Source organism: Sinohyriopsis cumingii, chromosome 12 (genome assembly GCF_028554795.1).
Source record: "Sinohyriopsis cumingii isolate HCF-2022 chromosome 12, ASM2855479v2, whole genome shotgun sequence".
Taxonomy (NCBI): domain Eukaryota; kingdom Metazoa; phylum Mollusca; class Bivalvia; order Unionida; family Unionidae; genus Sinohyriopsis; species Sinohyriopsis cumingii.
Genome location: NC_142972.1, coordinates 79564408 through 79589987, shown reverse-complemented (window position 1 = coordinate 79589987; position 25580 = coordinate 79564408). Strand labels below are relative to the sequence as shown.

The window sequence follows — 25580 nt, the reverse complement described above, 5'->3', positions numbered from 1 at the left end:
GTATCAATATGAGCTTTTGTAGACATTAGCATAAACTCCCCAGTCATGTATCCTAGAATGGTGCTTGTTTATTTAGCACCTGAGAGAGTTGCCATAGGTTGGTATGATCCTGGAGTTGTGGTTGACTGTTTGAATAATCATGTAATACCATTTTATGCATCATTGTTGGCAGTCAACCATTTTTCTTAAACTAGTAATTGAAAGATTATTTAGGTGAAAGGAGATGTTTTGAGAAAATATTTTTAACAACAAGAGTAAATGATCATAAATAGCTGAAAAGTTTGAGGTTGCATACACTTCAAGGAGAAACCATGAGACAGCTTGGTGCCTGTGCATAATGGGCCAGCAAATCTGGGTTAGTGCAGTTTGCAGTTTGACTCAACTCATAAGAGAGCATATATGGTAGATTGTTATAAAACTGAGCCTGTAAATATATCTGAAAAATGTTTATGGTAATTTCTTGACAATATCTGAGACAAATCAAGTGATCTTCAGTCCATGATATCAGGTGATTGGTTAAGGGTCATGATAATGAATTTATTTTGTACTGCACTTTACATATATGTTCTGAACAAGTTAATTCAAACAAGAAAATAAGAAAATATTTTCATTTCCAAATTTTATTTGTTGAGCTTCTCAAGAATATTTAAGATGGTTTCAAGAGCTAGCAGTTAAAAAGATTAAAATGACAGTAGAAAGAAACTTATTGTTGATTCCTGGAAATTCATTTTGGCCATTAGGGCATTGTTATCTTTGAGGGACTCTTGTCCTCTGTTGTAAAACCTACTGCTATATATAGTATTTCAAATGCCATTATCTTCATATTTGTTAGACGTATTTGAAACAAATGTGTATGTTAAGTAACATAATAGATGAAAATTAGCACCATTAAGAACTGAGCACATCTGCTTCCTTATTTGGATTCATTAGCTGAAATATGAAATGCAATTTGGTTGATTGGCAACTCTGGTGAACCTTGAATAACGGTTTTACTATATGTGCTGTTTTAATTTCTTCAGCAGTTCCTATCTTATTTGAATGCTGTACAGTAAAGTGAAGGGATATAGAACAATTATTTCTAATGATGTTTTAGAAACTCTCTGACAGAATTATGCCAACATCTTTTGAAAAGAAAGTATCATTGTCATTGTCCTTTTTAGAACCAAAATTTAGGGACGTAAATTCCAGCATCAGTACAAAAAGTGTAGATATTTTATAAAGGGTGTGTGTGGATTTAATGTTGTAAGCGAAAACAAGTCTGAAAATATGTGTAATCTGAGTGCATTTGGTAAGTATTATTATGAGCTTTTGTAGACATTAGCATAAACTCCCCAGTCATGTATCCTAGAATGGTGCTTGTTTGTATTAATGTATTTCAAAGGAAGTTTCATTATATCGGAATAGCATTAAAATCTCAGTCAACTTTTTCTGGATTTTACTACTGGCTCTCCAATACCTGCTTTCTCTACATGTGTCCTAAGAATATTTGTTTTCTTTGGTGAATTGTAATCAAGTTTGTCACTAGTTTTGCTTACAATCGGACATGAAAGATATCCCGTAATAGTAGATTCTTAGGTAAAAGGTTAGGTTCTTGGGAATATATTTGTTTCAGGCTAGATTATCTGTGTCATTCTAATTATTTATTTTTCCAGGGTACAGGAAACAGGAGAGGTACTGAAAGTCCATTTTGATCTGGACTGGGATGCCTGTACCAAGTATTTTGATTTTGATACAGATTTGCATCCCTCTGTGTTAGCTGATGCCATTGCCAGAGAAAAATGGTCCAGGAAATTTTTTGACACCCTTAAACAGTATGTATATGGCATTTATTAATTTTTGATTATGTGGAAAATATTCTGATTAAAGCAGATTATTCTACATAAATTTTATGGGATGACACAAAGCAAGCAGTAACATTGCATCTCATAGGATGCCAATTCAAATCCAAGGGCAACCTGGTATAAACTTAAAACTAAAATTGTTTTAGAACAGTTTCAGATATGCTAAAGATTAAAACACACAAACAGAGATATAGTTGAGGAATGTCTCAAAACAAATTATATACCTTAAAGGTGTCAATGGGTGCCTAGTTACTCAAGTACCCACCCATTCAGAATTACCCAGGTAATAGAATTAGCTATAGGGTCCCCGTTTTGTCCATGGGTAAAAAAACCAAAAACATTCTCAAGTTAAGCTCAAAGATTATATCTGGTGACATCAAAAGTGAGCGAGACACATAAAAACGAGTACAGTTCGAGTCTCGTGTCATGTAACATTGATCCATCATAGACCTCTGTCTTCTGATCTTGTATTTTCGATGTGTATGACCAATTGGCTGTGTACATGAAACGGTTTCCTTATTTTCTATTTCTAGTAACTGTACATGACATGATTCCAAGAAAACAGACGGAGTTCTTGAATTTGAAACCATGTGCCTCAGATTAACTATAGTTTGATACACATTTAAGAAGCAGTCTATATTAAAAAAAAGGCACCAAATATTATGTGAAACAGGCTTTATCGATGTGACCTTGTTGATATTATATGACTAAAAATGTTAGAGGAGAGGGATTTTATTAAACTGAAGAACATGTTGCATTAGGAAAAGGACAAATCAATAGCGCTTTACAAATTTTGAAAGAGGAATTTTACAGTGGTGTAATACAACATTCAGAATTTGTGGACTTGACTTTTTGACCATCAGCGAAAGTTATACATGTGTTGTAGACTAGCTAAAGTGAATGTTATGTATAAATAATTTGTCATTTTGTTTTGTGTCTGTATTCTGATACTGATCTCTATGGACTTAGCTGATTTGTGACAAGAATTTTAACTAACTGCAGATCCAGGTAAGAAGCAAAAATAAATATATATTTCGATACGATTTTCTGTAATTATAGCATGTATTATGTAGATTATTCTTTTTATGCTCAGATTGCGCTTTTTTGCCGCTCATAATAATTACACTTATACGTCATGAGGATTGACATGTATGAACTTACAACAAAGCAGTTCAGGTTGACATTTACTATAATTTCCCTTTGATCAGATACCTGGGTAGCCGATCATTAGGCTTGACAAGTACCCAGGTGACTTTTTCTAAAATTTTGACATTTTTATATACCGTGTATATATGGTTATAAGTCAGCTTAACTATAAGTCTCTCCTTTCCTGCTTTTAGGGCTACAAAGAAACTAATTTCTGTTTTGACCCTTCCATAAATTGGGGTGTATTTTGCAAGCCAGATCTTTATGAAAGAGTGACTTATCGTTAGCGAGTCCGAGTTGTACTGAAAACAAAAAAGTGGCTAAACTGGATGGATTGATAGATATAAAAAATGAAGACAAAATCAGTGTCAAATACAGTTACATTATGGAGTTTAATGTGTCACAATTAAATTGACAACTTGCATTTTGTCCATCTTCGTGGCATAAAATCCATAAAATCTATAATGATTTACATTTTAAATCTATTGATATGATAAATCTATGAATTTGTTATAGGTCACATACCAGTATACAAATGGTAGTGTGGAGTGAGTCAGTATCCTCTGATACATTCAGTCCATGCAGCTTACAAATAAACATTGAACATTAAGTCCACATTTGTGTGACTCATAGTATCCTGTCAATGTTACTAATGTCATCTGGTACGTGTACCCTCATTGTCTGCATGACCAAACAAAATTCGGAAATTTTCCATCATCGTTACTGTCATATGTGGGTGCTTATGTGGAGACAGAGGCTGGCCTCTGTAAGGGACACTTTGGTCATTCAGTCTTTGAAATCTTAAGAATGCAACTAACCAGGTGTCAGTTGTGCGGCAAGATCACATAGTGACAAATAACCACCTCTGTTACTTGACACTGAACAAGTATCAGACATGTGGCTGAATCATAGGGTTGTCACATATGAAGTCAAAGAGGGTTCCATCTCTACAGGCTAAGGGATTATGGTCAGGCATGCTCATTGTTTTGGGTTTGCTTATAAGATCACCTTACTGGGCATGAATTTATATATATATATATATATATATATATACACACACACACACACACACACACACACGCACAGAGTAAAGATTGTTTATTACACTCTGGTTAATGAGGATGTTGATTTCTGATAGTGACACTCTCACACCTATGATACCAATATTGAAATGTAAATGTGTTGTACCTTATGAATATTGTTTTTGAAATTAGTGATTGCCATGAAGAAATCGAGTGATTCAACAAAGTTTCATATAAAAATGATTTTTATGAATCACTGGCTTAGGAATGTACATGTATGTCAACATTTTCATCAGATGGTAAAACTGATTTATTATTTTATTTTTCATGATAGCATGTATTTATACAGTTGTAAGTTGTTTGAAAATTGTATTACTATTACATAAAAGTTTTGACAGTATGTTTGTCTGCATGTTTAAAGTTTGGTGATGAATAAAAATATCCAAAAAACTTCACTAACTGCAGTTGTTGGTATATTTTGAAGATTCTTGCTTAAGACATGTTTTTAAAAACACATTTAGGAGGTTCATATAAATTATTTACTGTAATAAAATTTGTCTTTAGGAGACACACAGTAAATGTGACAAAAATGTATAACTAAGATGCACAATACATCTGACTAACATTCAGAACTACATAGGTGATGCACAGTACATGTGACTAACATTGAGAATTTTATAGGAGAGAGACAGTACATAAGACAAGTATTCAGAGCTACATAGGAATTACACTGTACAGGTGATGAACATTCAAGCTTAATATTTCCTGTCAAGATAGTCTGGTGGTTGTTGTTTTCAGTTTAATAACATTTTTCAGTGCACAATAGGCTATACACTGTGGCCAGGATTACTGGTACAGGATGAACAAGGGAAAACCTGGTAAAAACCAAAAAGCCCATAGGAAGCTACGGGCATGCTTTCTCGCATACTCGCTTTGGTCAAACCTAAGACTCAAACCCATTCAGACAGATTTGATATGGCAGTGATTGGCAGAGTTGAGCACTTTAGCACACTTTAGACCACTTGTCCACTCGGGGGCCACAGAGTAGTCAGGTTTTGTAACATAAATATTTACTCTGCAGTTTGAAATGATGTGATAATAATATAAGTTTGAAATGAAAGTGGTTATTATATTATATTATTAAGTCATCAATTTGAACTGACTTTTTACCTTGATGTGTTGTGGTGCTATAAGCCCCTGGAAAATGTGGACTTACACAAGATGGATGTGACATGTCTTTTATTAAATAATGCCAATAAAATGCACATTAATAGCACTGTGAAAGAAAATGAAGAAGTTAAGGAAAAATCTAAAATACCTTTGGGAATCATTCACAATTTACCAGCTGCACAAGTGTTTGTTGTAGAAAACTTGTGTGATCTCATTAATTGTGTAAACCTAAAACATTTCACACATCTACATACCTTCTTCTTTGTATGTTTAAAAAGAAAAGTTTCTGATCTTCATCCTGTGCAAATCAAATTTGAAATATTAATTCAGTAATTATCTTATAGTCATTTAGTGACATGATAGTTGTAATTATCTTATAGTCATTTAGTGACATGATAGTTGTAATTATCTTATAGTCATTTAGTGACATGATAGTTGTTCCAGTATATTTCTATGTAAAGGATATATGCTCATCTTAAGAATGGTGGAAGGAAAAGCACACAAACATTTACATTTGTGGGTGACTTAAAATTGCTTTGAGCCTCAGCTGTCAAAAACAAACAAAAACATTCAAATTTTGTAATACTCCAACACAATACTGTGATCATCCCTACAGCTTCTTAAATCAAGCATGGAAGATAAAGAAATAATTGGTTATGTTGAGTAAAATTATGACAATTATTGTTTAAGAGAATGTTGATAGAGAATCTTAATTCTCCCTGTTAAAACAGAAAGAAATTCAAGTTAATGTATTGATCTGAATTACACACTTTTAATAATTATTTATTTTTGTAAACAGGGTTCCCCGCTATCCGGAAAAAGTCAGGAGAAATGATATTTTTTCCCTGACTGTGAAAAGTCCTTGAATTTTGCAAATATTAATGAAAGTCAGGAAAAACCCTGGAATTTTCCTCCACAACTTGATGCCTGAAACAATTATGTAATTGAGTCGTAACTGAACTGATTGTGAGTTAAATTTATCGAGTTCTAACCAGAATATTAGGAGGTTGGCAATATGGATTATTTGGCTGCTTGCCATAAATATATTTATTGAGACAATCCAGATGCTCAGTGAATTAGATTCATCTAGTAGACTTTTTGTCTCAGACAGCTCGATATCCATATTTTTTTTTTCTTCATGGAAGTTGTGAAAACCAGTCTAGCATCACAAGAGGCCAGCATGGTGGCATTAAAGCATAGCCGCTTAGCAGATGGGCTAGCAAACTTAAACATTGTTAAATCGAGTTATACCTGCATGAAATCGATATGAAAATTATTTATTTTCTCAGAAATTGTGAGTATTAAAATCGTTATGTCTTTAATCTGCTGAAAGACGATAAAACTAATGTGTTGATGAAATTTGATCTGGTAATAGCGAATTTGATTGCTAGTGGCACGAGCACACATAATCTCACAACCGTCATTTTCAAACATTGTAGACAACATATTAATTGAAAGTCGTATACTGCTTGTATTAAAAATACAAAAACGAAAGTACACAAAATTCTCTACATTTATTCTGAGACCAGCTTTCGGAGTTTTGTTGATTCATGTGACTACCACGTGGATAGGTACTCTCTCACGCAGGGAGCATACGAAGCAGAGAACCAGACTACTCCACTTGATTAATCAGACAGGCCAAGTTTCTTGTTGGTGTTCTCGAAAAAAATATGTTGAGAATTGTATGTTCTTTCTGGTTTTTACAAAAGGTATCAGACATTCATTTAATATAATTGAAATTTTGTACAACAACTTTAAAAAGGAGTTTGTTGTTGATATCATGCGACTATTGGACTTCCAATATCGTTGTTTGAGATTTATGAAGTCATGTGACTATTAACACAATTACCGGGTCAGGTTTCATCTGTGCTGAGTTTCATCTAGTCTATCAGAGGATTAAAGACATAATGATTATAATACTTGCCATTTTTGAGAAACAAATAATTTTCAATTTCATGCAGGTATAAGTCGATATAACCTAGTTTAAATTTGCTAGGCCCACTGGTAAGCTATCTTATGGTGGCAGCAGATTCCATATTTTTTATATGTAATTGCCTTGAATCCACACTCCATCTTATATGTCCAAATGTGAAAAATGGGGTTTTAGTATTTGGACAAAACCCAGATTAGAAAATTTTGAATCTCTGAGCTGAACTTTGGTGCGAAACTATTACACAGTGACATGTAGCTTGAAGCATTGGTTTCAGATCTTAAATGGAATGCTGGAGAAAAGGGAAATTGTTGTCCCTTTTATTCTATATTATGAAACGATAAGAGCCCATGTATCAATATAGGTTTGAGGACTAATTAATGAAATACAAGAAGACAAGTTGATTTTACAGAAAATTCAGGCCTTGTTTATTCAACAATATATAATTCTGAAGGTCTTTTGTCAAAATTTAAATCAGCCGTTTTGTAATTGTCTTTAAATGATGGAATTTTTAACAAAATCGTCTTAAGGAGTTTAGGTTGGTTGAAAAATGTTGTTTGAGATTTTATTGACACAGAAATTCTGGGTTAAACTTTTTTGTTACAAAGTAAGATTCTAATGCTTTGGATTTATTGGAGGTATTTCATACTGTGATAGGAAATGTTTACTTTGTATAACATGCACAATTATTGCTCTAGAATTCTTTAGAATTAAAGGTTTGAAAGGAGACAAAACAATTGATGCTCATTATGTTGTTTCCATGTAGCAACTTAATGCAGGTCAACAAAGTAAAGTTAGAATTTGTATTCTGTACATTGAAATGGCTTAAAATACCAATTTATAGGAGTATAGTAAGATCTGTTTTGTGTGACTCATTTTGTGGTTTTGTATATGGTCATCTTTTCCGACATCTGTTTTGGAGTCTTGAAAGAGAAACATCTTCAGATTTAGAAAATGCATCTTTTATAATCCAAAATGTTCTTTAATTCCATTCAGTAATGGTCATATGTTAACCTTGAAAAAAATTAATTTCATCCTGGAAAAAACCTTGAAAAGATCTGGAAATTTTTATTTAGAAAAGAGTGGGAACCGTGTGTAAACAAATATGAAGTTTTCAGCTAAGTCTTAATTTCATATAATATGTACAAAAATGTTTATAATACAAGGTTCTCCATATAAAATATGACAGGAAAAATTTTTTATGAGTTTTATGAATTTATAGTTTATAAAAATTTAGAAGATACAGAAAATTATAGATAATATATCTTTTTCTGCCCTAAGGCATGTCCAACTTTTTTTTCCTTCATTAAGATGGGCTTTTATTACCTGGTTCATAGGTCTCATCAAACCCATTATGAACAGTTTGGTGATACAACAGGTGTGGTACAGATCCAGGGAAGGGAAGATATACAAGTTAAAATCCGTGGAGTAAGAGATCACACTTATGGTAAGAAGACAACCAAAAGATTCCTCAGAATGTACAGTAAAGTATACAGTACTATATATATATATATGAAAACTTACATTTGACTTACATAGACACGGTCATTGCAAGCAGTGTAGCATATATGTACTTGTCATACAAGATTTTGTACCACCAATATGAATAATTTCTGATGGGTAGAAAATTATTCAAGTTTTTAAGCAGAGCACTTTTAGCCAATGGAAAACAGAAGCATACAGCCCTGTATGGAGGTTGAAATATAATTTGTTGGGTGTGTGTGTGGGTGGTGGTGTTTACCACAGATAATGGGGACACTTTAAGGGCCATTTTTGGACCTTGTACATATTATTCAACCTGCATATAGACAAGATTTCATTTTGTAGAGAAAAGTTTGAAATTTTACAGAAATAAATTTTTTGAATGGATGTTGCCATTTATTGGACTGAAAATAACCATTAAAGGCATGTCTAGGTCAGTAATAATGCCTACTTTGTTCAAGTTTAAAATTTTCAAAGCTTGTGTTAATAGGTGTCTGTTATTTAAAAACAAGACTATATTTCAGCATGACATGCATAATGTCATTATCATCTACAAGGTGTTTTTAGTTCTTCATTGAAATAGTTCACAATTAAAAATATGGTAATTTTGCATATGTTAAGTTTCAGAGTGGGACATGAAAATGCACAGTCACTCATTGGTCACACACTTAGTATTTTGGAAATTTTAAAGAACAGTTTTGTTCAGTTATTGTTTGAAAGTGTTACCAGCCAGTTTACAGGATTGTTTTCTATGATTTAGTGGGTAGAAAGTAAGATGCAAAGCTAATCCAGAATTATTGTACTCATGGTTTTTTTTAAAGAATTGCAGGCATTAAGGATCTTAATTGTCTGGACATCTAGATGTATATGTTCAAGTATGGTTGCAACTGCCTCTACATCATTCAAGAGAGGTTTCAAAACTTGGGATGTGATTAGAGAGGCCTATATATGTGTACAATGGTTTTATGATTTTCATCCATCCCCTTGGGATGGGGTGAGGTTAGGCATCATGGACATTTTTCCATGGAATGGCAATTAAATAATCTGAGAAGAGTTCAGGGATATGCATCAGTGATGCACAATTATAGCTGAACCATGGTTTGTCATTGATTAGTGTGCTGGACTTGCAAGCTTAAGGTAATGGGTTTGAATCCTGCCCAGGTTGGCTGTTTCGGTGTGTGGTGTATCTCTGGGCAAAACACTTTACATTAGCTGCGTTGGCACTACATTGCCTATTATGTGTTGGTGTGCCAATAAACATTAAATAGACAAATAAATAAAAATTTAACAGTCAATATTGGGTCAAATGTTGATAAAAGACCACTGTATTTGTTCTCTCATGATACATATTTTATTATTTTTTTAAAAAATCTCAAAAGTTCATGTCACTAAAACATTATTCCTATACAAAGATGGATGCAATATAAAATGAGTTTGATTCTAAATTAATAGGTTCCCACTGAGTAATTGGTAATTTATTCAGAGGTTTTGATTATGACTCATACAAGGTTAATGCTTATCGGCTCCATAATCGATCAACAGTAGATGTCTACACCTATATAATCAAAACAAATTATCACTTTTCATTTAAAAAAATTAAATTACTAAAATTACTATAATTGCAATGCCAGTAGCTGGTACAGGAAAGTAACATTTCCATTGGTCAGAATGTTACCACGTGATCAAAATGAATTGTGTTCATTTCTGTATGAACTGTAAGGAGAACTACTTTTCCACTTCTATAAATAGAGTCACGTCTACAGCATAAGATAAACACTGCCAGTGAAGGCAGACGCGACGTAAGCATTAAAGGAAAACAACATTCGTACATTTGTTAAAAAAAAATAATTGAATAAATTTGGTTTCCATTGGTTGAAGGAATGGTATTATGATGACCTTATTACGATGAAGAAGGACAATCTCAAGTGCTATATATAGCTGTGTAACAGAAAAAAACCAAACATGTATTACTACGCTCAATTAAGATTTCTCTTTTTTAATGATGCAAACAAAATAACATAACGAATAATTGAAATTTCAATTATAAGAGTTTAACGTTGTTTTTTCTGAGTTTATCTTGGTATAAACTGTCAGTTGCCGACTCACACAGCTTACATAACGCCCTCTGGGCGTTATTTGCTGTGTGAATCGGCAACTGACAGTTTATACCACGATAAACTCAGAAAAAACAACGTTAAACTCTTACATATTCGATAATTTTTAAAACATTTAAAGTAAAGACATTGAATTTTTTTATTGGAGCTTTGTAAGAATGTTCATTTAAAAATAGAAAATTATTGATTTAAAAATAAACGGTATCAGGTTTAAACTTCTGTACAAGATTTACCATCTAGGTGGACCATCTTGAAGTGGTCTTGATGAAAGAGCATGGTCTTTTTACGCACAGGAAATTTATACTTTTTATAGTTATTAGGAACATTAAAGCTTGAATTTTATATACAGGTGGCCTTTTATCCAGGTGGGTGGATTGGCTTTGTTGTTTTAACATTGGACTTGTAATCCAAGGGTTGCAAGTTTGATACTTGCATTGTCCAGCCTGGGTTAGCTACTTTGATGTGTCCATGGGGAAAGGCACTTAACTCTCACCCCTATTGAGCCATTAATGTGTTGGAAATGTTGTAACAGTTAAAACCAACCAGCATCCCATCCATCTTATATCCAGGTCTTAGCTGTAGTTCATTTAACTGTATATGTTTGTTTTTCTGTTGTATTGAACCTTGACATAGGTTTTCTTTCTTCAGTTTTACAGTGATAGTGATTTGCATATTTACAGGAAAAGTAAGAGATTGGAAGCTGCTTCACCGTTATGGGTTGCAGTACATAAGCTGTGAGGATGGGAAGACTCTGTGTATAGGAGCTGTATCCATGCCTATCACTACATCCAGGTATGGAGTTATCTCCTTTGGCACTAGTGTGCTCTTTCTTTTAATATTTCTATTATTGCTTTCAGCCAAATGTATGTTTCTACCTCCCTTAGCTGAAGAGTAGTTTATGGTTAAATAGTTTATAGGTATAAAGATATTTCTCTTAGCACCATCCTGCAGCTTTTCTTATATGTGCATGTGTTTTATTTATTAGCGTATCCAGGTGTAATTACAACCACCAGGATAGTTCCGTCCACTTTCATGATCTTAATATAAAACATACAGGAAGTAAATATCCGATGCATGATAACATATAATAAAAAACCGACAAGGATCTGTGTAACTTGGAGTGGTTACCCTCATGGCCTCACATATTGTGAGCTCGTGCTAATGTCACGTGCTATTTGAGTAAAGTGTTGCAAGCGAGAAATTTCAAGATTCAGCATATAAGATTTGGATCTGCAAAGTTTGCATGCCATTTTTGTATTATCCTATTATAAATGTATATCATTGATTTTTCTTCACACAGAGAGTTTTACCTTTGCAATCCAAACTTAACTATATGTCCAAGTCATAATATTTTTTCCAATATCTCCAAAAAAGAAAAAAGGTCAGAATTACTCAAGAAATTTTATCATACCAGGGGTAATTCCAACCAGTTTTTCCTATGATGAAACCTTTTAGGCTGTTCATTCAGTTGTATCTAGTTTCATGCATACATCAATAAATTGACTCTCAGAGCAATCAATAAGCTTTGATCAGTGAATCAATAGCTTGTTCATTGGATATGTAATAGATTTATTGATACACACAAATATTAAGACATGACTGATGTTTTTATCATACATCCGACTGTGTTCGTGTTATTCAAACTTTCTTCCCAAATATTCAAAATCAATCAAGTTTATGTTCCTGTAATAAAAAACCCCTCCATCCATCTACCCATTCAAACAACTATCTATCTATTTGTTCTGTATGCATGCATGTATATATATGTATATATGTGTCTGTGTCTGTCTGTTTACTAGATTAAACTCTTGCAGAATGCCAGAGACAAACCAGATGAAGATAAGGAATATGCACTATGAATATAAAGATTTAGAAGATGCTGTATCAGCAATAAGAGATGGGTTGAGCTAAAGGAAAGCCAGCTTGAAATATGGAAACCCCAAAATGACCTTAATGGACCATGTAATTGGTCGTTACCTTTCAGGGTCCAACCCAGGATGAACTCAGGTTTACCAGCAATGGTTGAAGAAGGCATTGTTGCAAAGTCACTGGAATCATCATCAGAAGGATTTAGGATTACCAAGAAGCAGCTGGTGATGAAGACTGCCCCGTTTTGCAAAAGAATGAAAATTAGTACACCATTAGTACACCATTTAAAAACAGGATACCAGGAGAAGATTGGTGGAAAGGTTAGAATTGGCACTTAGGAAACCTGAGAAGTTGTCAACATCATATGCCAGAATGATGAACCCCCCAGTTGATAATTTCTTCCAAGATCTTCAAGAAATAGTAACAAACTTAAATCTACATGACAGTCCTCATTTAATATGGAATTTTGATGAGACAGGCAAAAGGTTTGAAAACACTCCAACAAGTGTGTGTGTCAAAAAATGGGCCAGAAGTGTAATTGGTAGAACTCTTGAGAAAATGTTATATCCTCGCCTGTGTCCATGCAGCAGGGACAGCAATGTCTCCCATGTACATTGCCAGGGGGAAGACAAAGAAGTGTTTGCAGTCATTTAACTACATGTCTGCCCTGTCTGCTACAGCATGGACCATCCAGGAGAAAGCTTGGATTTGTGATATTTTAGATGAAGAATGGTTTAAGGGAGTTTTCTTGAAGAACTGTGGACCTGAGTAACCACAGCTTTTGATCCTCGATTCTCACAGGTCATATGGAGTCATTGTTTTACTAGAAGAGGCACAAAAAAAGAGATTATGCCTATTTTAGCATTACCACCAAACACCACACACTACTTACAGCCCTTAGATAAAAGTGTCTTCAGGCCTTTCAGTAAAGCCTACAACAGGGTTTGCATGGAGTTTCTGGCTGAAAATCCTGGATTACTTATCAATAAGGCCACACGACCAAGATTATTCCATCTGGTGTGGCGAGACCTTTTCACATCCAGCAACATAATGAGTGGCTTCAAAGGAACTGGTCTTTTCCCAATAAAACTAGAGCAGCTATACCATAATCTGCTTTCTTGCCATCAGTACCATATGATAGGCCTCAACCTGAGCCTGCCCTTTTTACAGCATCATCAATCAGTAGTCTTGGCCACATACCACCTAATTCAACAACTTCAGATCTTGTAGTTTCTCTATTTAATGCATGCAACACACTCTCTGTCACAAAAGTCCCGCCAGCCTTATTAACATTTCAGGATTCCAATGATGCTGAAATAACACTGCATGAAGTACTTATTTTAGTAGAGGTACCCAGAGAGGTACTTCAGCATTCTCCATATATCAGTGGCTCAGATGTGCTTCTGGCTAGAGCAACCCATGACAAGCTTGATGTCAGCACAGTGCTCATTGATTTGGCATATGCAACATCATTGCTTGAAGGTGGGAATTAGAAAGAGGTAGAAATACCACAGACTTCATTGTCATCAATGAGTAATAATGATGAGAGTGCAAATTTTGATGTCAGGCATCTTGGAATCCTGAATTAGACAATATTTTTGGTACTGACATTGCAGACTGAACACAAAGGCCAAAGTTAAAACATGCCATCACATAACATCACCCATGACAAGCTTGATGTCAGCACAGTGCTCATTGATTTGGCATATGCAACATCATTGCTTGAAGGTGGGAATTAGAAAGAGGTAGAAATACCACAGACTTCATTGTCATCAATGAGTAATAATGATGAGAGTGCAAATTTTGATGTCAGGCATCTTGGAATCCTGAATTAGACAATATTTTTGGTACTGACATTGCAGACTGAACACAAAGGCCAAAGTTAAAACATGCCATCACATAACATCACCTTTTGACAAGTGATGAAATAATTAATGAAAAGAAAATGGCTCTCATTCTAAAAGAATAAAGCAGCAGAGAAAGAAAATAGGATAAGAAAAACAAGTGATAGAAAGGCCAAAAATGACAACGGAGCTAAAAATCAAAGTAGGATTTTGAAGCAAGGATAAATATTAGGTGTAGCAAAATGAAAATATGTTAAGAATTAGCTCAGTTTCAATGAAATTTATAGCTTGTTTTAATAATTTTTCTTTTGACATGTTCTTTTGTGCTGTCTATTGAACTGAAGTGCTACCAGTATGTTCGTTAGAGTTCTTTCCTAAACAGAAATACATACACTTTGTATATCAAATCGCCCAAAACTGCCAAAGATTATAGGGGCCTATTTTTCTGTTGAAGAAAGCTATCTTTTCTTCTTATCACTGTTTATTTTTATAATAAAAAAACTGTTACCTTACATAATCTTTTGAATATGCACAAGTCTAGCTTGGGTAGCTGATATACACTGTCTTTGCTACTATGGAGTGTGTATAAGCATGAAAAATATACATTTGTAACTATCTTGTATAATTGCAGGAATTGTTGCGATAATATGACAATACTTAAAATCTAATCAAATAATGGAATTGAAGTTATGTTGATTATTTTTAAAAGGCTGCTCAGAATTACCCATTGGCAGGAACTGCCCATATGCCAATCAGAATTATCCATATGTTGGTTGGCATTATTCTCCTGTGGTTGGAATTAGCCAAGTGTTGTTGATGGAATTATCCATGACATGGTCAGAATTGCCCCCACTGATCAGATTGGATAAAATTTTATTTTCTGTGACTGTTTCTTGTCCGTGACTGATATTTGTGGCCTTATCTCAATGATGGTGTTATACAAAGTTGACCTTCAACCCATTGACGTAAGCTTATATTCAGATATGTTTATAGGGCAACATTGGCTCCAAAGTTATCAGAATATGACTCATTTTAATTTGCGTATACTTTTTGTCTAGCCTACCTTTAAGGAAACTCTATATTGTTATGACTGTATGGTCTTATACTAAGACACAGAAAAAATAAAAGTTACAGTGTTGTGAATTAAATACTAAATAATAATAACAGTTCTATCACAGTCCAAAAAGTATTGTGTGTTCCAAATGGATTCAAATAGCCCTGAATGTGCTGATGTACCAGCAACATTTAATAGTTTGATTGTTCAAAAATCTTGATGTCTCACACTGATATAATCAAGAATGTCTTTGGATGAATCTACTATAATCCAAAAATAGTGTTTTAGTCAAAAATCTCAATCAGCACTTTGTAATTCCAGTGAATAATTTAAATAAACAATTCCTCTCAAATTATAACGTAATACAACTAAAATTGATTCCACAAAGACTGATATTAAGATGGGAATGAATAATCTTGTTGATCTCAGCCTTTATATACATCCCCCCTTGACCTATGTTGCAATAAGCTTTTCTGAAAAAAAAAACTCATTCAGCGTAATGGAAAATGACCCCAAAGTTCACTTTCTAGAACATTCTAACTTCAGGAGGCCATGTAAACATGTTTACAGATATTATCTTAAAATACACTTGCAATGATTGACAATATTTAGCTATATATGTTGGTTATAGATGTTCAGTAAAATGTTGAGTCATGGACGAAAGTTAAACATACAATATAGATATATGTAATAATATAGCAATCACTTTGGAATGTGTGTCCATATGTATGTCAGAGCACAACATAGATAACCTCAACGTTAGTGTATTTTTACAATCTTTTTATTTCAACGGCATTTTATCCCACGCTCTTCAGATTTGGAATATAGCTTCTATGCATATATACCTCATTATTGGAGTTGAGGGGCTGACTCCAGTTTTATGTTAACCAGATACAATTATAATTAAAGAGAATACTGAAAGAAATTCGTTTATATTGTCACTAATACCATTCTGTTCCTTTACAGGCTGACCATAGGCTACATCTTTCACCCTGATGGCCGTATGGATGCAGTGTCCAGTTCTGAATTTGAATTTTATAAGTTTGGAGATGATGGAAGACCACCCACTGAGTTTAGCTTTAGGTTTACAGCAGGTATGTAGAACTGAGAATACATTGGAAACTGATTTGGAACAAACATTTTGGTCTAATAAAATTGGGCTATAATGATATGATTTTCAGCCAATCTGATGTGACCTGTTTACTTGTAACTATTTGTTTATAATGAAATTCCCATTGTGGCAAGCACACACAAAAACTTTGTAGTGGTTCTTAGAGCTTTAATATTAATAGAGTTTGCTGTTGTGCTGATGAATATCAGATAATTAATTTATTGTTGGTGATATTTTTTTCTGAACAAAAACTCAGTCCTAGGGCTGGAATAACGTGAACTATAGATTAGAGTAAGCAAGAAGCTAACATGGACTATAATTAGAACAAGTAAGAAGCTGCCAATGGCAGTGTAGCTGCAAACCATGAAATGTAGGTCACAGTGACTTAGTTTACACTGATGGTTGTAGTACTTCTTATGAAACATTTATGTATTACTAGGTTGTGTGACTAAAAGCAATACCATCTTGGAGAATGACAAATGCAACTATAATCTCAACCTTGACACTAGATAGATTGATGGATGGACAGACATTATTAATACATCAGCTGAAATTATTTGCAGTCTGCTCAGAAACACATCAAAACTTTATACATGCTTTGACATCTATATTCCTGTGCATTGTTTATTTTCCAGTTTCTTCATTTAATTATTGTCCTTTGATGATAATTACTTTTAAAATAGCTCTAATCCCATAATCCAATCAGCTGTAATACCAAACATCATAAATTTTATGAATTTCTATCTCAGTCACATTTTCTTATGCACATTATGCATACATAATTTTGAATCTATGTGAGTAACCTTTTTGAAAAAGTATCTATAAGTGTTATTCACCTGAGCTCTCCTTCATAATCTGATATAATTTCACACAAGTTCATGTTGGACCAGATGGAAACAAAAGTTTGATTTTTTTCCCGATCAGAAATTGGTTTTGTGTTTCTTCATTATCAGGTGGTGTAGACTATGATCTTCAAGTAAAGGTCATTCAGACTGCAGTTTTCTACATTGGAGATGACCGAGATGCCAAAATCCATGAAAGATTTGCCCACTTCCAAGTGAATGGAGTGACAGGCTATGGCCTGAGTGAATGGGAATACTGGTCAGTCCAACTTTCCTTTTTCAAAGAATAGCAATTAAACATTCGTTTTTACGATAATGTAGATGTCACAAATTGCAATCTGTTTTTTGTATCTATTAAACTTTTATTTTATATTAGACTTGAGCATTTAACTCTTCTAACTTGGATAATGCAGTAAATAACACACTTGTTTTGCAACTCCTTATCTCAGGCTCAATATCCATTTCCCACGTGCTAGGTTATTTGCTGATTCATCAATTAATAATTTAATCAGCTGGTTTTGGATCACTTTAAACTTGTGCATTTGCTTTAAATCTCACCTGGTTTAATGAAAGTATTTGAAATAATCAGAGCTGATTGAACAAGAACCAGCTGAGATAAACAGCTGCTACTTCAGTGTCTGATGTGCTGCATGGGTTTCATAAAACAAAAGTAAGAAACTCAACTTGAATCTTGCATATTTTTCAGAATGGCAACATTTGAATTAAGCCAAGATTTTTCCTGGAATTGTACAACAAGCAACTGTATGTGATAAGAAAGTAGTGCAACAAACATAATGAACATGAGGTTACTTGATTCATCAGGGTTTTGAATCTTATTGACTTAGATTTCAACTGTTCTGAGTGACACAAAGATAGTGCAAACAAACCCGAAGTATTCCAAATGCTTGTGCTGTAGGATAGTGAGATTGGTTATGGTCACTGTCTTGGAATCTCCAGTTTCTTCACCTCCAAAATTATAACAACATTCGAGTCATCCAGTACTTGTTCTATTAAGTTGCCCAATCTGCTGTGAAATCAGCATTAAATTACTCAAGTTTACGCATTTGAACTTAATTTTTGCTGATCCCATTATGCCTGAAGTTGAACATAGCAATCACTTTGGCATTGATGGATATGGCATTGATGGATATTCCATACATACATCAGAATGTTTATTCATCCACACCCAAGGTTAAGGTAAATGCTAAGAATGCTGTTCGTACTTGCTTATAAGTTAAGTCTGCTGCAGAAAAATAAACACAAGTCTACCATGGCATAATGTGCTGGCAGAATAGGGTCTGTTTTGTTTTGTTGTCCTGGTTAGTCCTTAAAAATTGCATAGATCCAGATCTGTCAGCACATTATGTGATGACAGATCTGGGTCTGTGCAGTTTGCAGTTGGATCCAACCAGTAAGTGAGTATATACGTTGGTATTAGGTTCTCTTGTTTACCACTTTACTAGCCTTGTACCTCACATTGTGACTGCTCAGGTGGTAGTAGTTAGAGCATATGCCTTGGATGTGGGAAGTAGTTGGTTCCAACCCCAGTCGAGTCATACCAGAGATTTATAAAATGGAACTAACAGCTGCCTCACTAGGCACTCAGCATTAAGAGGTTAGCGTTAGGACTGGTCAGCCTCGTGTCAGGATAATGTGACTGGGTGGGACATCATGCTACATGTCTGTGGCATGATGCCCCACTGCTTGACATCACTTTAAACTACCACACTGCAGAGATCTTAATGATGACTGAAAAATTGTTAAAGCCAAGTTAAAAATCCAAATTATACACAACACACATCTCAGATTGCATTCTAACATTTTATTTTTTCGCGAATTCCTCAATTTGAATACCAGGAGTTTTGTATTCACTCTGGTAATTAATGCTGTAGCATTTAGCTATACCTATGCCATTGATGTGAGGATTCCAGTCTTCTGATGTAACTGCATCATACAGTTTTTCCCTATATATTATAATTGGCATTCCAGCATTTTCTGTCTGATTCTTGGTACCACCAATTCCTACATCATTTTTTAACTGCAGGGGTTTAGTTTCAGCAAATAGCCATAGATAGCTTTTAGCATTCATATCTATTTTCTTGGTACTGGGGACCACTCTCCAGCATTTAGTTGTACATATTTGCAAACACAAATTGCACTTGAGCTCTGTTGTATTTCCCTCACAGTATCCAATCTTTCTGCAGTCAGAACGATATTGTCGATTGTACAAACATAGTATACAATTTTTTGTTAATGTTTGTAGAAAAAAAAGTTTAATCTAGGTACCAGAGACCATTTTACATGGTGATTCACTTCAAATTTAGGTGTATGTTTATTTAGGTAGAAGGATATAAGGCCAAGTTGAAATTTATTTATATCATATAGGGATTCAGGGATTGCATACTTTTCAAATACTGGTCACATTATTATTATTATTATTATTATTATTATTATTCTGCTGACATGTAGTAACATGATTAAACAATTTCAGGTACATATTTGGAGTTATGTGCAATCTTTATTCTTCATAAAAATGAAATTAACTCAAAATATAAGTAAAGCAATACTTGCTTAGAAATCAAGTCCAAATGCAAATTGCACAGACCCAGATCTGCCATTACTTAAGTGGCAGTAGATTTGGATCTGTACAGTTTGTTAAGAGTAATCATTAGAAAAAACAACATAGACTCTGATGTGATGGCAGATCAGGATCTATATTGTTGGCAGTTAGACTCATCTTAAAAGTGAGTCTATATGGTATATTATGCAAGCATTGTTACCATTCACCATATTTAAATTTAATGATATGAGCAAGTACTGTTATGCATAAGCTGAAGACTACAGTAATTTATTATCAATAACTGTGACAAAACAGAGGTCCTGATACAATATGCATCACAGTACAGAGGTCCTGATACAATATGCATCAAATGCAGAGGTCCTGATACAATATGCATCACAATACAGAGGTCCTGATACAATATGCATCACAATACAGAGGTCCTGATACAATATGCATCAAATGCAGAGGTCCTGATACAATATGCATCACAATACAGATGTCCTGATACAATATGCATCACAATACAGAGGTCTGGATACAATATGCATCAAATGCAGAGGTCCTGATACAATATGCATCACAATACAGAGGTCCTGATACAATATTCATCACAATACAGAGGTCCTGATACAATATTCATCACAGTACAGAGGTCCTGATACAATATGCATTAAATGCAGAGGTCCTGATACAATATGCATCAAATGCAGAGGTCCTGATACAATATGCATCACAATACAGAGGTCCTGATACAATATACATCAAATGCAGAGGTTCTGATACAATATGCATGACAATACAGAGGTCCTGATACAATATGCATCACAATATAGAGGTCCTGATACAATATGCATCAAATGCAGAGGTCCTGATATAATCTGCATCACAATACAGAGGTCCTTATACAATATGTATTAAAGTAGTTAGGTATTGACTGCCCCGGTGGCCTAGTGTTTGAGCGTTCACCTGGATGTGGGAGATTGGGGGTTCAAACCCTGGCTGAGTCATACAGACATGATTTTTCTCCATTTTAAAGCAGAATTCCGCTTTTCTCCTGACTTGAATCAGACTTTTCTTGTTATAGTCTGTTTTTAATATTTTCTCCAATCCATTTTTTTTTTTAAACGGTCTGTCCGGTCTTATTCTGCAACGACTCTTGTAAAGTATTTGTCCATATATTAGTTAGCATAAGAGTCTTGTAAAAACTATTCTGATTGGTCAAAGGTCTTAATTCATCCAATGAATCTTCATGTGATGGAAACTGATGGCAGTGTAAAGAAGAAGCATGCTTGCAAAACATGGCATCCTGAGTTGTTGACAAGAAAAGCTTAGATAAAGGTTTAAAAAATGTATGGAAATGGGAATGGCTGGAGAGAAAAGTTGACGGAAATTTAATTGGTCAGTTTATAAGAAAACTGAATGCTAGAGGACTGGCATTTTGTGACCTCAGCAAGAAAGATCTGAATTATGGTAATTGGTGGCACTCTACAGTTTCGTATTTTGCATAGGGTTAGGATTTTAAAGATTTTCCCCAGCTTTCCTCACTGGTTATACTGGCTATTTAAAAAAGACCTTGTATATCTTAGGTGTAATTAAAAGAACCTTTAATTCCCTTTATTTTGGTGTATGATTGATGGGTGTACTATGGGTTATAGAGTATACAACTTGGCCTTACTTCAAATGTGCACCTTTCAAAAAAGTGCTAGCTCTACTTGGTCATTTTCACTTTGTGAACTTAAGAGGTAAATTGTATGAAAAAAGAGCAGATAACTTTTTTTTACATTTTATATATTTGGTAATTCATTCATTGCACTTTCAGAAGCTGGTATTGTCTAGTCTGGCAAAATTCATTTTCCATATTTTAATAGCTGCTATGTATAGTGTGCGTTAGACTAATTCAGGCTCATTTTTTAACACAAGGGAGCAGTCATTTTAGTTAGCAGTGTGCTTAAATCATGTAAAATTTCCAAAAGTACAATATCCAAAGAAATATTATCCACATTACATTAATGTAATATATAGGTATGCCAACATTCTCTCCATTTTGCATGTTTTAAATGTGAACTACTTCACCTTACATACGTCACTCTCTCAAAAGTACATATTAACTGGTGAGTGCCCACAAATGCAGTTTGAAGAGTTTGGAACAGCACCTACAAAAGATGCTGCATATGGAAAAATTGAAGCTTAGAAGGCATCTGGAAAAAGTGCAGTTAATCACTATAAGAAGAAAGATTTCTTGCATGAGAGAACAGATGTAGCCCTCTGTCAGAATATGTGTACTGCTGTCGCCAATCCAAGCACCAGCTTGAAAGGATAAAGGCTCTCATTGAGAAGGAAAAGAAACAATTGCACATTAATAATAATAATAATGAGGACTTTGTATAGCGCCTAATCTTTAGAAGCTCTAAGCGCTTTACAACATTAGACAACACCTATAAGATAAGAAATGTAATAATATTATTACAAAAAAAAACAAACACCATGAAATTAGAAAAACATTAAAAAATAAAAAACATGCTGAGAATATTTCAGGTAGGAAACATTATTAGGTCTTTAAGTTTGTTCTTGCTGTCAAAATAAGTGAGTTTTGAGAGCCCTCTTGAATGTGATCACTGTGTCTTTGTGTCTAAGTTCAGTGGGCAATTCATTCCATGTTGCTGGGCCCTGGTATGCAAAAGAACGCTGTCCATATGACTTTGTTTTCATAGTGGGAATAATGAGTATACAATTGTCAGAAGAGGAGCGTAAGTATCTTGCTGGTGTGTACACATGGGTGAGGTCAGATAGGTATGTTGGACTAGAGTCCGACAGTGAAATGTGGCACAGAGAACAAATTTTGTGTTTGATTCTGGATCGAATGGATAGCCAGTGTAAGGTACAGAGCAGCGGGGAGGTGTGCTCTGATCGTGGTACTCTAAGTATGATCCGAGCAGCTGTGTTTTGAACTTTTTGAAGTTTCTGGAGTAGATATTGGGCCAACATCGTCAGTGGTGACAAAAAGGAAGGCTAAAGAAATATTTGCCAAAGCCGCAAAAAAAGCTTGACTGGCAGCATATCAACAGGTTGTGTCCATTGGAGAAAAAGACAAGTGAATTTATGGGATTATTTGTATATAGTTGATGTACTTGGGTGTTTATTTTACATATTTGTTATGAAAAGAGAGAAGTATATGTTTGCTGCAAAAATTTACAAGTTGTTGTGACTTAATTACAATGTGAACACAGACATGCACATGAAATAACTTCAGCATCAATAGTATTGGAGAACAAATTCATGTGACTATAAATATTGTGAAATTATTTAAGTCAAGGTTAACATTTTTGGTAAGTTTATTAGTTTTTCAAATGATTATTTTGTTTTATATTATGATCATAAGTTACACCTGGAGCAGTTTTTTATGAATGTAAAATGCGTTTTTGGCTGGGGCCTTCGGACACCTGGACTGCCGGATCAGGGGCACTGCCCCTCAAGACTCTGTTTGGGGAGGACCCCCAAACCCCACTTAACAAAAATTTCAGCTTTTTTTAATGGAAGACCAAAATCATGTCTGGTCATACCAAAGACTTATAATAATGGTACTAACAGCTGCCTTGCTAGGTGTTCTGTGACTGTGACATGTCTGCAGCATGATGCCCCAGTGCTAGACATCACTATAAACTGCCACACTGCAGACATGGTAGCGATATGACTGAAAAATTGTTAAAGCTACGTAAAAGATCCAAATCACCACACACATATAGGTCTTGATACAATATGCATCACAAATGCCAAAGATTTTGAAACAGTATGTATCACAATACAAAACTGAAACAATATGTATCACAATACAGAACTCCTGAAACAGTATGTATCACAATACAAAACTGAAACAATATGTATCACAATACAGAAGTCCTGAAACAATATGTGTCACAATACAGAACTCCTGAAACAATATGTGTCATAATACAAAACTGAAACAATATGTATCACAATACAGAACTCCTGAAACAATGTGTCACAATACAGAACTCCTGAAACAATATGTGTCATAATACAGAACTCCTGAAACAATATGTGTCATAATACAGAACTCCTGAAACAATATGTATCACATTACAGAGATTCTGATACAAAATATGTATCAGAATACAGAGTTCCTGATACAATATACATCATGATGTCTGTATGAACAAATCCAATTTTGGTTAACTTTATATAAGAATTTATTATCATCTTAAAACCTGCTTTCCAGCCATTACAGTAGCTGTACACTGTCAATATTTGAACATTAGTCATTAATATGGAAAGATCTTTACAAATAATATACTAGTATTATGATAGCATGACATTCCAGCAAATTCAGCAATTTTACCATTTGCAGTGTCAGCTGATTTTTAAAATTACATAATTAGGCTGTATTGCTACAGCCATACTGAAGACCATTTTTTTTTTGTTTCTTTCAGCATTAAGAACAAGGACGAAACGAGTGCCAGCTCATGATGAGTGGAACGAATGCGGTGACAGGCAGTGCGATCCAGACATTCATTAAAAGCATATACACCATTTTACTGACATAAATATGGTTGTTTCATCTTGTGAGCTTTTGTTTAAATACTGGGATTGTATTTGACAGTTGAACAAAAACTTTCTTTGTCTTTAATTTATTTTGAAGGGAATTCTTAAGAAGGTATTTTATATGTTGATAGATCTATTACTTATATATGACTGATGAAGTAAAAATTAGAATCAGATGAGGTAGCAGAGATTTTGAATGTTCATGCTTGCCTTTGGGTTTCAAATCATCTCTTATGTTATGGGAAACATTAGAACTTATGAAATCATTTCTGCTTGCAGTATACCTGATGAAGTTTTGTATTGAATAATCATAATTATAAGATGTATTTTAAGCTTATTTTGTCAATAAAAACAATAAAATTATTCTTGCCTTATGTTATGAAAAGCAAACGAATTTTGACATTAAAATCATTGTTTGAAATTGTTGCATGTCTAATACCCCTTAAATAGGAATTTTCGGTGGGACTGTAATTTTTGTTTATCAATGTAAGAATTCTGAGATGTGATAATCTTTTGCTGCAGTACCAGCTGCAGTATCATTGGTGTTAAAGTTTTGTGTTGAGGTTCTTATAAAGGTATCACTGGTGTTAAAGTTTTGTGTTGAGGTTCTAGCTACAGTATCATTGATGTTAAAGTTTTGTGTTGAGGTTATAGCTACAGTATCATTGATGTTAAAGTTTTGTGTTGAGGTTCTAGCTACAGTATCATTGATGTTAAAGTTTTGTGTTGAGGTTCTAGTTACAGTATCATTGATGTTAAAGTTTTGTGTTGAGGTTCTAGCTACAGTATCATTGATGTTAAAGTTTTGTGTTGAGGTTATAGCTACAGTATCATTGATGTTAAAGTTTTGTGTTGAGGTTCTAGCAATGGAATCATCAATGTTCAAGTTTTTTGTTGAAGTTTAGCAGCAGTATCGCCAATGTTCAAGTTTTGCATTGAAGTTCTTGCAGTGTAATCATTGATGTGCAAGTTTTGTGTTGAAGTTCTTACAAAGGTATCATCGATGTTCAAGTTTTTTGATGAGGTTCTAGC

The 25580-nt window shown here is 34.2% G+C and overlaps 1 protein-coding gene across 1 annotated transcript in view; it reads left to right on the top strand.

The window, feature by feature from the left end:
• The window catches only part of LOC149786810 (uncharacterized), a 34981-nt gene extending 10070 nt beyond the window's left edge, over positions 1-24911 (top strand). Inside the window, exons 4-9 of the mRNA XM_089977312.1 lie at positions 1653-1811; positions 8447-8556; positions 11386-11497; positions 16439-16566; positions 17537-17684; positions 24437-24911. Coding sequence (XP_089833438.1) covers positions 1653-1811; positions 8447-8556; positions 11386-11497; positions 16439-16566; positions 17537-17684; positions 24437-24473 — 694 coding nt within the window. The 3' untranslated portion in view covers positions 24474-24911. The remainder of the gene's footprint in view (positions 1-1652; positions 1812-8446; positions 8557-11385; positions 11498-16438; positions 16567-17536; positions 17685-24436) is intronic.
• Positions 24912-25580: the final 669 nt, after the last annotated feature.